General features: G+C 41.4%; 1 protein-coding gene across 1 annotated transcript; it reads left to right on the top strand.

The window, feature by feature from the left end:
* The first annotated feature begins 3207 nt into the window (after positions 1-3207).
* LOC140212369 (endothelin-1-like) lies at positions 3208-12606 on the top strand. Its single transcript, XM_072283081.1, has 4 exons — positions 3208-3660; positions 4777-4948; positions 6210-6365; positions 10816-12606. The coding sequence occupies exons 1-4, from the start codon at positions 3600-3602 to the stop codon at positions 10964-10966; spliced, it is 540 nt and encodes a 179-aa protein (XP_072139182.1). The 5' UTR covers positions 3208-3599; the 3' UTR covers positions 10967-12606.
* Positions 12607-17350: the final 4744 nt, after the last annotated feature.

Below are 17350 nucleotides of genomic sequence, written 5' to 3'. Positions count from 1 at the left end.
CTGGGCTGTCCGCACCATTCTCTGCAGAGTCCTGCGATTGAGGGAAGTACAGTTCCCATACCAGCCAGTGATGCAGCAGTTAGGATGCTCTCAGTTGTACCCCTTTAGAAAGTACTTAGGATTTGGGGGCCCATACCAAACTTCTTCATCCATCTGAGGCGAAAGAGGCACTGTTGTGTTTTTTGCACCACATAGCCGGCATGTACAGACCACGTGAGATTCTCGGTGATGTGTATGCCGAAGAATTTAAAGCTGTTCACCCGCTCCACCCCAGAGCCATTGATGTCAACAGCGGTTACCCTGTCTCTATTCCTCCTGTAGTCCACATCCAGCTCCTTTGTTTTTGCGATATTGAGGGAGAGGAATAAGAAATTTAGAGGAGATCTGAGGAAGAACATTCTCAAGTAGAGGGTGGTTGGAATCGGGATTGCATTTCATGAGAGGGTGTTGGAGGCAAGGCTGTCGCGAGGTTTGACAAGCCCCTGGATTGCCAAGGTGTGGCTGCATACTGACCGAGTTCTGGAATGGTGTAGATGGCAAGTATGGATACGGTGGGCAGAAGAGCCTGTTTCAAGGCTGTAGAAAATCAGAGTTCAAAGTAAATTTATTATCCAAGTACATATATGTCACTATGTACTTATCCTGAGATTAATTTTATTGCGAGCATTCACAATAAGGACAAAGAAACACAACAGGTTTAATAAAAACACACACAACCAATGTGCAAAAATGTGTGTAAAGATAAGAAATAACAAACAATAATAAAAAGTAAATATGCAATAAATATCGAGAACATGGAGTCCTTGAAAATGAGACCATTCAGTTCATTATCTTTCCTTTCCGACCTGTCTAAAATAGCTTAGGTATCAGGATTCTTGGTAGAAGTTGTGGAGTTTCATATTGGCATCGCTGGTCACAGATCAGCATGAAATGAATTTCCACATCGCCTCTTATGCTGCTCGAGGCGTCGTCTTGTTGTATGATGACATCTAGCGTTCAAACGACAATCTTCTCGCATCCGTCCAGTGGCGCATATTGCTTGGGATGGCTGACGAAAAATGCATAGAAATAGTTGGGAAATTGCTGAGTTATTGATGAGATTTTGTTAAAGGGCTATGTCTATAGTGGGATCATTAGTGTCTTTGGGAACTATCTATGATGGATGAATGAAGAGAGATCGGGGAGGTTCGCATCTGACCGCCTAAATTCAACGGCAAAAGGAAATTATTGAAGTTAAACTTTGATATCAGGTTCGACACTGATTCAGACGAGAATGCGAGTTTCTCGACCATTTAAAACATCATCCTGCTTCATTTTGTTTCTGCTGACTTTACTGCACCGGTTGGAAAGATAGTTTTCAGAATCCTGATGTAAAGCTTGAACAATCCAAAAGTAGATCTTCATTAGTTTATTCCCATAAAGACAAGTGGAACCAAAGAACAGAAAAAAAACATTTCCGCATACGTCGAATTTAGAGAATGATTTGTGACTGCAGTTTAATGTATGTGTTGGTAAACAGTGGCAGAATTTCAACAAATATGCAGAATTAAGGAAACCGGTCACATTGGACTTGGTTGAAAGAACACGAATCGCGAAAACGGTTTTAAAAATGTAATCAGTTTAATAGGCGTGTTTTGTCACAATCCTTCATTCCGCAGGAGATTGCCGATTTTGTTCATATTTCCTGATGTAGCTGGGAATAAGCCAGGTGAGTCTCAGCCCATGTATCTTCTTAAGCAGACAGCACTGGACTCCACACGAGGCCACGGGTCAGATGGAAGCTGTAAGTCCTGTTGACAAAATAGACACAAGCAAACATCGCGTTCTCAACACATTGACGCTAATACCCGATCACGCAATGATTCATGCGCAACTTCCAAAAAGAGAAAATCTCTACTCGGCGCTTTTATTTTGATTGGAACTGGTGAGATTATTTAATAAAGTGGCATCCCTACACAGTTCTGTCCGGCTATCAAACGCTGCTTGAACCTTTCCTTGTCCTGATATCTTCTTTGTTTAACTCCGCGTTGAGGTCGGGATTTTCATGCAAGTCTGTGGCTGTACTGCAAGGAGTCAATTTTTTCTTGTTTAATCTAATCTGAAAAGACGGGAGCAAAATTCGGTTATTTTCTGACATTCAGTCGCACCTCCAGTTTACTCAATCAACGCAGAACGCCGAACTTCCCGCGCCCAACGTTTTCCCCCTCCCCCTCCACCCCCTGTCCTGTGCTCTCAGAGGTTGTAGTTTGAGAATCAACGTCACTTAAAATCAGAATCACCAGATCTGCGGTTGAAGTGAGACACGCCAGGGGCTCTGTACGGATTAGTAGGGTTGCAAGATTAGATCGTCAACTATTGGGAAAGGTCAAATGTCATCAGTGGAGTTCAATAGTATCCCTCGACTGCCACATCGAGTGTAAGAACATAAGATAATAGAAATAGGATCAAGAACAGACAATTTGGCCCCTTAGCCCCAACCTCATTTAATGAGATGATGACTGGTCTGAATTGAAGACCCTCAATAATTGAGCTGTTACTCTTAGACTCCTCCAGGACCAACGTCTGTCTCAGCCGCGAGTTTATTTAATGACTCGGCTCTTGAGATCTTAATGATCGTAATTCGCAAGTGAGATCGTTCCCTGGTGTTGTAAACAACCAATTTCCATGTTTAAACACAAGAGATTCTGCAGGTACTGGAAATCCAGAGCAAAACACGCAAAATGCTGGAGGAAAGCAGCAGATCAGGCAGCTTCTATGGAAGGCACTAAACAATCGATGTTTCGGGCTGAGACATCTCAACCCGAAACCTCGACTGTTTATTGCCTTCCACAGATACTGTCTGAACTGCTGAGTTCATCCGGCATTTTGTATATGTTGCTCTTCCTACGTTTGTTTTTAGGTTTCAATGCTACAATCCGTTTTGATCAACAGTTCGTCAACTCTTCCTACAAAGTTCAAAAAAAAGTTTCAAAGTCGCAATCCTTTATGACAGCCTCTTGTCAGCCTTTTGAGCTTCAGAGTTCCGGACTGGGATTGTCTACCAGTTGATTGGGGAAGGATTAGTTGTGGCCCACGCCAGCGGCCGAGAGATGGTAGGGTCTAAGGTGAACAGGTTGTCCATGTGCCCTCTACTCCAACACCCTTGCGAGCGAAAGCTTTTGATTGGTTCCTGGACCTTGGCCGAAGCGCGCGTGCCGTCTTATTCAGTGGAGTCCCCCTAGAAGAACGCACAGAGAGGGCAAGGAAAAGTATGTTGGCCTCGCCCAGTCTGTGGAGGGTTTTATTTTGCAGGCAGCATGCTGCTTATCAGAGCCTGCAGTTCCTTTGGGTGACTAATAACATTGTCTTGGGATAAAAGCACATTGAGCTGTTTACAGGCGAGGACGGAATATATAAAAGGAGTGCTGTGCAGTGTGGCAGTACAGAGAACAGCGTGGCCGAGGTAAAGCACACAGCTCTTCTCAACTGCACTTGGGACTGATAACTAACCTCAGCTCACAGCTCTGCGCATTCACTCTTGAACTGTCGAGGGGTGCTCTTGAATATTCTAAAGGACGAGAAAAACTGTCCACCTTGAAGATCCTGTTTTAATTTCGAACATGGCGTTTAACGTATTACTTCCCCTGCTAACATTGGTGTCGGGACTACCCTTTGCAACAGGTATGTCAAAATCCCTCCAGAACTTTCTACTGTTTTTCACGATATAATCTACTAAAAGTAGTTATCTGTTAATTTAACCAATGGCCAAAAATAATAAATAAAATGACCGCAGTGGGAATTATCCCTTCAACTGGGTTAAGCATCTTTAAATTAAACACTGATTGAACCACGTATATATTTCTCTTCATGGCGATTAAAGTGTGGGTTATTTTTATTTTATAGTGTGTTAACCCCGACGTCTATAATGCGACTTTCAGGTTCAATTTCAAATGTTAAATATTTTAATTAAAAATAAAACGCGTAAATCAATTTTTAATCCAGAATACAAGAGTGCGGATAATGCGCATTGTCTATAACCCAGCTCAGAATTTACTGCTGTGTCCCTGTGTCCCCGTGCGGAGATTTTCCTAATTTCAGGGGAACGCGGACAAGGAGTCTTGCATACCTGATGACGAAGGCTGTTCAAGTACCTGACTTTGAAAAGAGCTGAGGTGGCTGGAGATTTTGAATAGAGATGGAACTGAAGATATATAAAAGCCAGCAATGGCGTGTGTTGCCACAGACCCAAGCAGGAGCTCAGCAGGTGTGCTGAGATGCAGTCGGTGCAGAAAAAGCTCCTCTGGGCAACACGTACTGACTGGTATGCTTTCAGGGTGAACTGCAATGCTCGGCACACCGAGGTTAGATGGGAATTTTCTCGAATGTAACGGTGGTTTTGAGTGAGTTCCGTCACTCTCACACTTGTCATCGGTTGAGTCCAGAGACCACACTGTCTCTGGTGATAACTAGTGTCCGGGGATTGTACCCTCCCTGGAGACTACCAATATCCAAAGACGGCACTACCTCGGGAGATGACCAGTGTCCAGGGATCACACTATCCCGGTGACGACCAATGTCCAGAGACCCCAGTGTTCTGGGAGGTGACCAGTGTTCGCGGTCGACACTGCCCCGACCGAGTCATCTTCTCGTTTTTTTAAAAATAAAACCAGCGCTCAAAGATAACTCGTGGCAAACATTTGCAGCCAAGACTCACTGATGTGCTTTAGCAGATTTCGATCAATAATGTACCCGAGAAACTCAGTATGGGTTCTAAAATTATCTATATGTGTCTTGCAGGGTCCCCGCTATCGGAAGGTGTAGTGACCGTTTCTCCCATCTCCGCCATCCGCCAGGCTTCATCTACCCCCCGACGGCTCTTCCGTTCCAAGCGCTGTTCCTGCTCATCTCTCCTGGATAAAGAATGCATCTACTTCTGTCATTTGGACGTCATTTGGATTAACACTCCCGAGTACGTAGCTGGAGACAGTGCCCAAGATGGGGGAGAAACCGCAGCACCCGGTGGAAACCCACGCGGACGGAGGGAGCGGGGGGTGGGGGGGGGGTGGGGGGGGGAGACAGTTAACTCCTTACGGATAACGGCGGGAGCTGAACACCGATCGAAGATCGCTGGCTCTGTAAAGATACAGCGCTGATCGCTGGCGCTACCGTGCCACCACCCGCTGACTGTTCTGTTACTGTTGATAGGGAGGGTATACTGTTTGTTGAATGCTCAGATTCAACTTGTTTCCCCATATCTACCCCAGTTTTGAATATATCCAATGACCGCTCACTCCCCAGCACCAACGTCACACGTCTTTGTGGTATCAGAATTCCTAACAGCCTCATACCTGGATGGCAGATACCTTACCTGAGAATGTTTCCCGACTTTACACTCTTCCCCAGAAGAATCAGCTTTCAGCTTTCGCTGAGATCAGCCAGTCATGATTTTGACGGTGTGCTGGTGCTCAAGACAGCCCGCAAAACGCTCTCACTGTGAATTTCCCAGTGTCATTCTGCAATGTATTACTCGGCAAGGCACGTTATGGGGCCCGAATGTAAATGCTTCTTTTGTGTGAAGAGACCCACCTTCATTGACAGACTGTGGTCATTCTAAATGCTCATCTAAAAGAGAACTCACTGAGAACTTTGCTGGAAAAATATTCTTGTTATTTATTATTATCTAACGTACCCCAAGGTACAGTGAAAATCTTTTATTTCCATTAGTGTTGTTGGTGGGTCTGCAGTTTAGGGTACAGTTTGGAGTAAGTACTTCTTTTCTAGAAATGAATCCTGTATATGTTTTAGATGCATGCCTTCTTCCCCTGGCCATGAGTTAAATTCATCTCTTTCAACAACATGAAGTTTAAAAGTGGCTGTGAACCTCCTTAATAGGTTCACAGAGATGGCTGCATTTAGTGAAACGATTGGACTTTAGAAAAGAGAACACAGAACAGTCGGCACAGTACATGCCATTCAGGCTGCAATGTTGTGCTGACCCTTTGACCTATTCCGAGATTAATTTAACACTTCCTTCCCAGAGCCCTCCACTTTTCTTTTACCCATGTGCCTATCTAAGAGACTTTTAAGTATCCCTGATAAATCTGCCTCTACCACCATCTCTGCACGTTCCAAGCACCCACTGCTGTCTATGTAAAGAACCTGCCTCTGACATCTCCCCTATACTTTCCTCCTTCCTTAAAGTCATGCCCCTTCTTTCTTTCACCCTTCAGGCAGATCGTTCCCTATGGACTCGACAGTTCTCGGGTCAAGCGGTCTGCAAAACACCGCCTGGCAGAAATGGTGAAATCAAGGACAAGATGTGAGTGCAACAGTCAAGAGGATGGTGTATGTCAGCAGTTCTGTGAAGATGGGCCACAGGTAGCCAGGTAAGGGTATGCTCTACTCTCACAGAATCATGCATGATCATTCATCATTGATGAATAGTAAGTAGTGCGTTTATTATTTGGGTTTGAAGATTTGAGCATTTTGAACAGGGTGGAGAGGTTTTTAAGAATGTTTGCTGGAACTGCCCAAAAGGCACAAAACTCCACCCTGTTAAACTTCTCCTTCCAGTTGCTATATAATGTCAGTCATATAATTACATCGATGTTTGGTGGAAGTAATCATTCTACAATTTAGCACACCTATATAAACCACAATGGAAACATATTTGTTTGAATATATTATCTTAAATCCTTTTTTCCAATACATTATGGTCAACCTTTAATTGTGTATCAGAGCTTACTCTAACTGTGAACTGTGGATGCAGACAATCTGAATTAAAATTGGAAAACACTGGAAGTATTCCACATGTGCAACTTATCTGCAGGTGAAAAAGGGGTTGATATTTCAGGTCAATGACCTTTCGTGATTTCTTCTGAACTATTAAAAAATACCAACATGGAGTGAACCATTGGTCAGGGCAGAGCATGTGAGCCATCACAACCTGTTTATTGTTCAGCAACAAAGACAATTTATTCAACACCTATCACTTAAAGGAAAAAAGCCACCAGAGGTTGTCCCATTGAAAGAGGAAAATGCATTAAGTGAAAGATAGTTAAATATAAATCATGTCCATAAGATCATTCCCTGTCATTTATAGCAATTTTCATTGTCTGTAATATATATTGTGGTAAAGTTTAAATATCCACTGTGTGCAAATAATATGTATGTATTTTTCATACATAGTTATATCTTCAAAATCACTTATAGAAAACACAGTCCATTACTAAAGAAACAATGAAGTCTGCATTTATTGAGATCCCAACAGATACCTCATTACCTGTTACTCTTCATTGTCATCTTGAAAAGTAGTTCATCTTGAATCAGATCTATAAAATGTACACCTTCTAGCAATGACTATTTTTGCATCATTGCCGTGAATTGCCATCCCCAGCACTCATTTTGTCCAAGCAAATATTTGATTTTTTTAGACACTGGAGAGGCAAGATACATTTAGTATTAAGATCAGGCAATCTGAGTGAAAGTTTATTTCAAATTATTCAAAGTGTTCGGAAAACAAAGTACACCACGAGTGACTGATCAATAAGTTTTTTTTACATAGGACATTTGCACAGGAAGTTACTTCTTACCAATCCATATCAAACATAGCTCTTGCATTAGTTTCACTTTCTGCCTCTTAATTTCTACCTTTAACTTTCCAACCCTCAATTTGTGACCCTCACTTCCCATCTTGAATTTATATCCTTTACTTACAGCCCCTAAATTTCTGACCTTCATTTCCTCCCCTCAGTTTCCAGCCCTCCATCCATAACCCCTACTTTCTGTAGGACAGACTAGAATTAGGTACTGAGGACAGTAAATGGAAAAGCTACCCTCAAGAGGAACTATCAAAGGAAGACTGCTGATGGCCCTGTGAATATTAGAATTATCACTGTGTTCTATAATTCTTTAAAGGGCTGTGTTCTTATTTGTTACATGTGATGCTAGATTAACTGTATGAAAATTTCATTGTAAAATTAAATTACAACTGATTATAATTTGCATGTTTCAAATTAAATTGCCCATTCAAGAGACAAAATCAGAAAGAATGATGCAAAACAAACAGAACTGCGCACACTTGGCTTCTGTGTCAATATATGACAGTAAATAAATAATGAAATGATTTTACAATGATTTTACCTTAAACGAAAAGGGCAGAATGAAAATGTCATGAAAAATAATAACCAGATTAATTCCTTGCCTATTTTGAGGTCTGAAATCTTCAAAATAGTTTTAAAATCCAAATTGTTTATTTGAAAGTTTAAATAGTTTAGGTTTTATATTAGGAGTGCATGATTAGAGCATTTAGAGTTATGGAGTTATACAGCCCTTTGGTTTAATTTGTCCCGTGGCAACCAAGGTGCCCACCTGAGCTTGTCCCATTTGCCCACGTTTGTCCCATATCACTCTGTTTTTCCTATCCATCTTTAAATCCTATCTTTAAATGTCATGATTGACAATAGACAATAGACAATAGGTGCAGAGTAGGCCATTCAGCCCTTTGAACCAGCACCGCCATTCACTGTGATCATGGCTGATCATCCACAATCAGTATCCAGTTCCTGCCTTATCCCCATAACCTTTGATTCTGCTATCTTTAAGAGCTCTATCCATCTCTTTCTTGAAAGCATCCAGAGGCTTGGCCTCCACTGCCTTCTGGGGCAGAGCGTTCCACATATCCACCACTCTCTGGGTGAAAAAGTTTTTCCTCAACTCCGTTCTAAATGGCCTACCCCTTATTCTTAAACTGTGGCCTCTGGTTCTGGACTCACCCATCAGTGGGAGCATGCTTCCTGCCTCCAGCGTGTACAATCCCTTAATAATCTTATGTTTCAATCAGATCCCCTCTCATCCTTCTAAATTCCAGTGTATACAAGCCCAGTCGTTCCAATCTTTCAACATATGACAGTCCCTCCATCCCGGGAATTAACCTTGATAGCAAGAATATCCTTCCTCAAATTTGGAGACCAAAACTGCACACAATACTCCAGGTGTGGTCCCACCAGGGCCCTGTTCATCTGCAGAAAGACCTCTTTGCTTCTGTACTCAATTCCCCTTGTTATGAAGGCCAGCATGCCATTAGCTTTCTTCACTGCCTACTGTACCTGCATGCTTGCTTTCAGTGACTGATATACAAGAACACCTAGATCTCGTTGTACTTCCCCTTTTCCTAACTTGACTCCATTTAGATAATAATCTGCCTTCCTGTTCTTACCACCAAAGTGGATAACCTCACATTTATCCACATTAAACTGCATCTGCCATGCATCCGCCGACTCACCCAGCCTGTCCAAGTCACCCTGCATTCTCATAACATCCTCCTCACATTTCACACTGCCACCCAACTTTGTGTCATCTGCACATTTGCTAATGTTACTTTTAATTCCTTCATCTAAATCATTAATGTATGTTGTAAACAGCAGCAGTCCCAGCACTGAACCCTGTGGTACCCCAATGGTTACCACCTGTCATTCCGAAAGGGACCCGTTAATCGCTACTCATTGTTTCCTGTCAGCCAGCCAATCTTCAATCCATGTCAGTACTCTGCCCCCAATACCATGTGCCCTAATTTTGCCCACTAATCTCCTATCTGGGACTTTATCAAAGGCTTTCTGAAAGTCCAGGTACATGACATCCACTGGCTTTCCTTTGTCCATTTTCATAGTTACATCCTTAAAAAATTCCAGAAGATTAGTCAAGCACGATTTCCCCTTCGTAAATCCATGCTAACTCTGACCTATCCTGACCATCCAAATATGTTGTAATTTCATCTTTTATAATTGACTCCAGCATCTTTCCCACCACTGACATCAGGCTAACCAGTCTATAATTCCCTGTTTTCTCTCTCCCTCCTTTCTTGAAAAGTGGGACAACATTAGCAACTCTCCAATCCACGGGAACTGATCCTGAATCTATAGAACATTGGAAAATGATTACCGATGCATCCACGATTTCTAAAGCCACCACCTTAAGTACCCTGGGATGCAGACCATCAGGTCCCAGGGATTTATCAGCCTTCAGACCCAACAGTCTATCCAACACCATTTCCCGTCTAATATAAATTTCTTTCAGTTCATCCATTACCCTAGGTCCTTTGGCCACTATTATATCTGGGAGATTGTTTGTGTCTTCCTTAGTGAAGACAGATCCAAAGTACCTGTTCAACTCGTCTCCCATTTCCTTGTTCCCCATAATAAATTCACCCTTTTCTGTCTTCAAGGGCCCAATTTTGGTCTTAACTATTTTTTTCCTTTTCACATACCTAAATAATCTTTATATTCTTGGCTAGTTTACTTTTGTACCTAATTTTTTCTCTGTGTATTACCTTTTTAGTTATTTTCTGTTGCTCTTTAAAAGTTTTCCAATCCTCCGACTTCCCACTCATCTTTGCTATGTTATACTCCTTCTCTTTTATCTTTATACTGTCCTTTACTTCCCTTGTCAGCCACGGCCTCCCCTTGCCCCCCTTAGGGAGTGTAGGAGATTGTACCTGCCTCAACCTCTTCCTCTGATAATTTGTTCCATATATGTACAACCCTCTGCATGAAGAGGTTGCCCTTCAGGCCTCCTTCCCCTCTCTCCTTAACCTACGTCCTCTAGTTTTTTGCTTCTCTTTCTCATGAAAAAGACTGTACATTCACTCAGTTCTTGCCTGAATTCACCCTATCTTTGTCAAATTTACTCATTTACATGTGAGAGAACTTTTTTCAGAAGTGAAAGTAATATGAACACAAATAAATATGAAATAGTTAACAAATAATCATCCTGTGCAACTATTGCAATAAATCTGTTGGCATGAATTATATTCATGTTATTAATGCTTTGATTTTTAAGGTTGAAGCCTGGCAGCAGCAAGCATTTAACTACATTGATGAAATGGATAAACAGGATGAGGAAAGCAAGAAAAGAAGACAAAAATAAAATGAAGAATATACCATTTTCTATGGGTGGTTCTGTGACACACTGCAGGGACTGCAAACGTTGACAGGCTGTTAGTTAACAAAGGCAAAGAAAACAGCGTGTGTTGGCTGCTACCACAGAACAGATTACTATTCTGTTCTGGCAAGGGACCAGGGATTTACACTTCATTGAGGAGCTTGTCAAAACTGGTGGAGTCTGAGCTGCAGCCTGGCCTTATATAAAAAAAAGTACTGAACAGCACATTGGGAACTATAGCATGGCATTTTCAAAATGAAGCAAGCTTGATTTAATTTAAGCTATGATGGACAGTTCAGCAATTGGCATTCCTAAACTGCAGCCTAGATTTATACTACCAAAGGAGACTGGCCAATTCTAGGAAGTTTATGAAGAGATTCTCTTTTGTAAAAAGTTAAAAACAAATATCAATGAAGAATCAATCTATGATGATCTCAAAATGTATTCCAATTAAGAACATGATTTCTTGTGCAACAGATGGAGCACCATATATGACAGGTCACCATACTGGTCTAGTGGCATTTATAAAAAAGAAATTCCAAGTCTGTTTACAATCAGTTGTGTAATTCATCGTAAACGTCTCATAGTGAAAAATTCAGCCAGCGACTTTTTTCAAGCATGACTCTTGTAGCGTCCGCTGTCCACAAAATTAAAGCTCATCTAGTAAATAGCAGAATATTCCACCAGTTATGCCAAGATAATGATGAAGTGTTTGAATGCTTGCTTCTTCACACTGAAGTGCACTGGCTGTCAAAAGGCTGCTGCTTAAAATGTTTCTTTGATCTTTTTTAACACTGTGATTGAATTTTTGCTCAAATTCAACAAGAGCTTGGGAAACAAGATTGAATTTCTACATGGTTATGTGGCATACCTAGCTGATTTTTATGACAAGATGAACATTCTAAGTATGAAACTGCAGGGTGAGAATTTCAATTGAATGCAGGCAAAAAGTGCAGTGTCCACTTTTATCAGAAAATTAGAAATACATAAGCAAAACATTGGGAGAAGAATGTTCTCACAGTTTCCCTGCATGGAAAGTATGGTACTCACCTTCACAAATGGTGATTTGCAAGAGTACTGCTTACACCTGCAGTTACTGAAGAAGGATTTCCAGAACGAATTCAAGTAATTGAATGATCTGGAAATTCTGGACTGCATAATTAACCCATTTCTATGCAAAGTGGAAAAACAGGAAGAGAGCTTGCAAGAAGAAATTATCAAAATTCAGAATGATGAAGAAGCAAAAATGCTTTTCAAGAATGTCGGCTCTTGTGGCTACACTGTCATACGAAGTTTCCTAGTCTTTGGAGAGGAGCCAAACTGCTCTTCAGTGCATTTCCATCCTCCTAACTTGTTGAAAGAGGCTCCAATGCAGTGAACCACATGCTCACAAAAAACAGAAACCGCTTGGACATTGTTACGCGTAGGGACTTCAAAGCTTTTGCTGTCACAACTTGAACCAGATATTTTGAATAATTTAAGTTAGCATCCAACAACCACTCAAAATAATTTCCTGCTCGGAATCAATAAAGTGCTTATTATTATTATTATTATTATTATTATTATTTCAACTCTTGCTAAAAACCATTAAGCTCAAGGATCACATTAAAGCTGCTGTACAGCTCACAGGTACTCTGTAAGCTAGGTTTAAAGACAAGTAAAAATAAAAGCAGAATCATTTTTCTCATGTTAGCATATGGTGGACATGTTTTTACACTATGCCAGAAAGTATGTTGTGTCTAAGAGGGGTGTGGACAAGTATGAAAGTGCTTCAGGGGGGCATTGGGCTGAGAAAAGGTTGGGAAACATTGCATTACAATAACACAAAGTATGCATTTTGTACTAGAATTTCAAATTGAATCCTTTCACTGTTATCTTGCTACTGTACAGATTCAGCCTGTCTCCACCAATACTATTCAAATTTTCTATCTCACTTCTCATGCGCAGGAAATTGGTCTAAGTTATGAATATTAGAACAAACAGCAAATAGAAAAGAAAAAAATTAAGGATAAAATCATAAAGCCTACAGCACAGAAACAGGCCTCCCAGTCCACCAAATCCATGCTAAATGTTAGTCAGTGGGGCAGCTGATCACAGGGACAGAGACCTGGCTTCAGCTGTGGTCATGGTGAGTTTGCATGTTCGCTCTGTGACCATGTGTGTTTCTTTCATGTAATCTGGTTTCCTCCCGCATCCCAAAAAGGTGAAAGTTTGGGAGGTCAATAGGATTTGTAAATTTTTCCTAATGTGTAGATACTTGGTAGAATCTATGTGGGATGAAGTATTGGGAAGGTGCAGAGAATAAAGCAGATCATTGTAAAATCAATATAAAGGGCCAGCGCAGATTTGGTGCTGAATCTCTCTGTGACTGGATGAACACTGGATCTTTCGTGAGGCTAAGCGGGTGATAGATAGATACACACAAAGTGCAGGACGCAAGAGATTGGGTGACAGTCAGGAAGGGGAAAGGGGTTAAAAAGCCAGTGCAGAGTACCCCTGTGGCCACCTTCCTCAACAAAAGGTAAACCATTTTGAATACTGTTGGAGAGATGGCCCAGCAGAGGAAAGTCAATGTAGTCACGTCTCTCGCACTGAGTTTGGCTCAGTATTGAAGGGGAAGTAGACAAGAGTTGTGGTGATAGGAGATTAGCTAGTTAAGGGAACAGAAAGGATTGTTCTGTGGATAAGAATGAGATTCCTGTATGGTATTTTGCCTCCCGGTTGCCAGGGTCCAGTTTATCTTGGATCGAATCCTTAGCGTTCTTAAGTGGGAGGGTGAACAGCCAGAGGTTGTGATCCATGTAGATACCAATGACATAGGTTGGTCAAGTGAAGAGGTTCTGCAAAGTGAGTTCAGGGAGTTAGATGCGAACTTAAAGGACAGGACCTCCAGGGTTATGATCTCAGGATTGTTACCTGTGCCACGTGCTAGTGAGGTCAGAAATAGGAAGATAATACAGTTGGTGTAGGAGTGAGGGTGTCATAGTTTTGGATTATTGGCTTTCTTCCAGGGAAGTTGGGAACTGTACAGACGAAATACAGGAGGACTAATATAATATCCTACCAGGATGGTTTGCTAGTGCTGCATGGGGTGGGGGAGGGGCCGGGTTAAACTAGAGTTTCAGGGGTATGGGAACCAGGGTGCCATAGAAGATAGAGGAGAGGTTGTTAAGACCTCAGACTTAGTCAGGAATCAAAAGAATGGTGCAACTAGTGTCCTGAGCTGCGTATATTTCAATGCAAGATGTATTGTAGGAATAGCAGATGAGCTCAGGGCATAGATCAACACATAAAATTATGATATTGTGGCTTGGTTGCAGGAGAGGCAGGACTAGCAGCTCAATATTATGAGGTTCCGCTGTTTTAGACAAGATAGAGTGGGAGGGATTAAAGGGTGGCATTACTAGTCAGGGAAAATGTCCCAACAGTGCTCAGTCAGAACAGACTGGAGAACTTATCTAGTGAGGTTTACTGGGTGGAACTGAGGAATAACAAAGGTATGAGCACGTTAATGGGGCTATATTATATATCACCAACAACCGAGGAATTTAGAGGAACAAATTTAAGAGATTGCAGACTGCTGCAAGAAACATTAGGCTGTTATAGTGGGTGATTTTAACTTTCCACATATTAACTGGGACTCCCATACTGTAAAAGGACTAGACAGGATAGAGTTTGTCAAATATGTTCAAGAAAATTTCCTTTATCACCATGTAGAAGTCCTAATGAGAGAGTGTGCAATACTTGATCTCTTATTAGGGAATGAGACAGGGCAGGTAACAGAAGTTTGTGTAGGGAAATTCTTTGCACCTAGTGATCATAATGCCATTAGTTTTAAAGTAAATATGGAAGAAGATAGATCTGGTTGGCAGGTTGAGATTCTAAGTTGGAGAAAGACGAATTTTGATGGTATCAGAGAGGATCAGGCAAGTGTGGATTGGGACAGAGTGTTTTTTGGCAAAGGTGTACTTGGTAAGTGGAAGGCCTTCAAAAGTGAAATTTTGAGAATACAAAACTTGTATTGCCTGTCAGAATAAAAGATAAAGATTACAGGTTTAGGGTACCTAGTTAAGAAAAAAAGAGGTGTATAGCAGGTATAATCAGGAAAAATTGAGGTACTTTGGGAGTATAAGAGAACACTTAAACAAGAAATCAGGAGGGCTAAAATAAGGCATGAGGTTGCCTTAGCAGACAAGGTGAAGGATAATCTTAAGGGATTCTACAAATATGTTGAGGGCAAAAGGATTGCAAGTGACAAAATTGGTTCTCTGGAAGATCAGAATGGTAATCGATGCATGGAGTCAAAAGAGATGGGGAAGATATTAAATGGATTATTTGCATCTATATTTACTTGCGAGATGGACTCAGTGTCCACTGAAATCAGGCAAAACAGCAGTTGGGGTTTTGGACACTACAGGAGGAGATATTTGCTGTCTTGAGGCAAATTAGAGTGAATAATTCCCCAGAGCCTAACAAGGCGTTCCTTGAACCATCTGGAATGCAAGTGCAGAAGTTGCAGAGCCTTAGCACAGACATTTAAATCATCTTTAGTGACAGGTGAAATACCAAAGGATTGGAGGATAGTTAATGTTGTTCTGCTGTTTAAGAAAGGCTCTAAATATAAACCAGGAAATTATAGGTTGTGACCCTGTAACCAGTGGTGGAAAAGTTATTGGAAGGTGTTCTAAGGGAGTGGATATATGAGCATCTGAATAGACATGGATTGATTCAGAATAGTCAGGTTGGCTTTGTGCATAGTAGGTCATGTCTAAGCAATCTTATAGAGTTTTTTGAGGAAGTTATCGAGGAAGTTATCAAGAAAGTTGATGAAGGCAAGGCAGTGGATGTTGTCTACCTGGATTTTGGTAAGGTCCCACATGGGAGGTTAGTCAAGAAGGTTCAGTCGCTTGGCATTCAAGATGAGGTAGTAAATTGGATTAGACATTGGGTTTGTGGGAGAAGCCAGAGAGTAGTAGTAGATGGTTGCCTCTTTGACTGGAGGCCTATGAGTGCAGGGATCGATGCTGAGTCCACTGTTGTTTGTCATCTGTATCAATGATCTGGATATAGTTAACTGGATCAACAAATTTGCAGATGACACCAAGATTGAGATGTAGTGGATAGTGAGGATGACTATCAAAGCTTGCAGAGGGATCTGTATCATCTGGAAAAATGTGCTGAAAAATGGCAGTTGGAATTTAATACAGACATGTGTAAGGTGTTACACTTTAGTCGGGCCAATCAAGGTAAGTCTTACACAATAAATGGTAGGGTACAGGTGAGTGCAGTCGAACAAAAGGATCTGGAAGTTTAGGTTTACAGTTTGTTGAATGTGGCGACACTGGTAGATAGTGTTATAAAGAAAGCTTTTGGCACATTGGCCTTCTTAAATCAGTGTATTGAGTACAGGAGAAGGGATGTTATGTTGAAGTTGTATAAGATGTTGGTGAGGCCTAATTTGGAGTATTGTGTGCAGATTTGATCACCTACCAACAGGAAAGATGCAAATAAAATTGAAAAAGTACAGAGAAAATTTATAAAGATGTTGCCAGGTCTGGAGGACCTGAGTATAAGGAAAGATTGAATAGGCTAGGACTGTGTTCCTTGGAATGTAGGCGATTGAGAGGAGATTTGATAGGTTTGAAAGCTTCTCTTAACAAGCTTTCCTCAGCCTATACCAATCTCTTTGATCCTACTTTTCTTGGTGCTTATCCTACCATAGATTCTAGATTTCCCAACTCTTAATGCATTCAGAGGAAATTCGAATTGAGATGTTACTGCGGCCTCACCTGCTGTGTTTTTCTAACCATTTCCCATTCTTATTGAATGATCTTAGGTTTCTTACATTACTTAATTGCTCCACATTGATTTTAGCCTGGACAATGAAGGGTATAGATATGATAAATGTAAGCAGGTTTTTTCCTCTGAGGCTGAGTGGACTACAACTAAAATTCATGGGTTAAAGGTGAAAGGTGAAAAGTTTAAGGGGAACATGAGGGGAAACGTCTTTACTCAGAGGGTCGTGAGAGTGTGGAATGAGCTGCCAGCGCAAGTGGTACCAACAAGCTCGATTTCAACATTTAAGAGATGTTTGGGTAGGTACATGGATCACAGGGGTATAGAGGGCTATGGTCTTGGTGCAGGCCAATAGGACTAAATGGTTTGGCATGGGTTAGACAAGCAGAAGGGCTTTTTTCTGTGCTGTACGTTTAGAACATAGAATATAGAACATATTGCACAGCAAAGATCATTCAGCCCACAATGTTGTACCAAATCAGCTAAAAAGCAAATTAAAAACACCCAAACACTAATCCATCCAACCTACACCATGCCCATATCCCTCTATCTTCCTTACATCTGTGTGTCTATACAAACGTCTCTTAAAAGCCACCAATGTATTTGCCTCCAGAGAGTGCATTCCAGGCATCCATGG

The sequence above is a fragment of the Mobula birostris genome, chromosome 19, assembly GCF_030028105.1.
Source record: "Mobula birostris isolate sMobBir1 chromosome 19, sMobBir1.hap1, whole genome shotgun sequence".
Lineage (NCBI taxonomy): Eukaryota > Metazoa > Chordata > Chondrichthyes > Myliobatiformes > Myliobatidae > Mobula > Mobula birostris.
The sequence above is the reverse complement of the archived record's forward strand: the minus strand, read 5'-3'. Positions and strand labels throughout refer to the sequence as shown.

Bases quoted from the DNA above. Each gene is read 5' to 3' on its own strand.
- LOC140212369 (XM_072283081.1), top strand. From the start codon at position 3,600: ATGGCGTTTAACGTATTACTTCCCCTGCTAACATTGGTGTCGGGACTA. The intron at 3,661-4,776 runs GTATGTCAAAAT...TGTGTCTTGCAG, and splicing joins GGGACTACCCTTTGCAACAG to GGTCCCCGCTATCGGAAGGT. The intron at 6,366-10,815 runs GTAAGGGTATGC...TTGATTTTTAAG, and splicing joins GATGGGCCACAGGTAGCCAG to GTTGAAGCCTGGCAGCAGCA.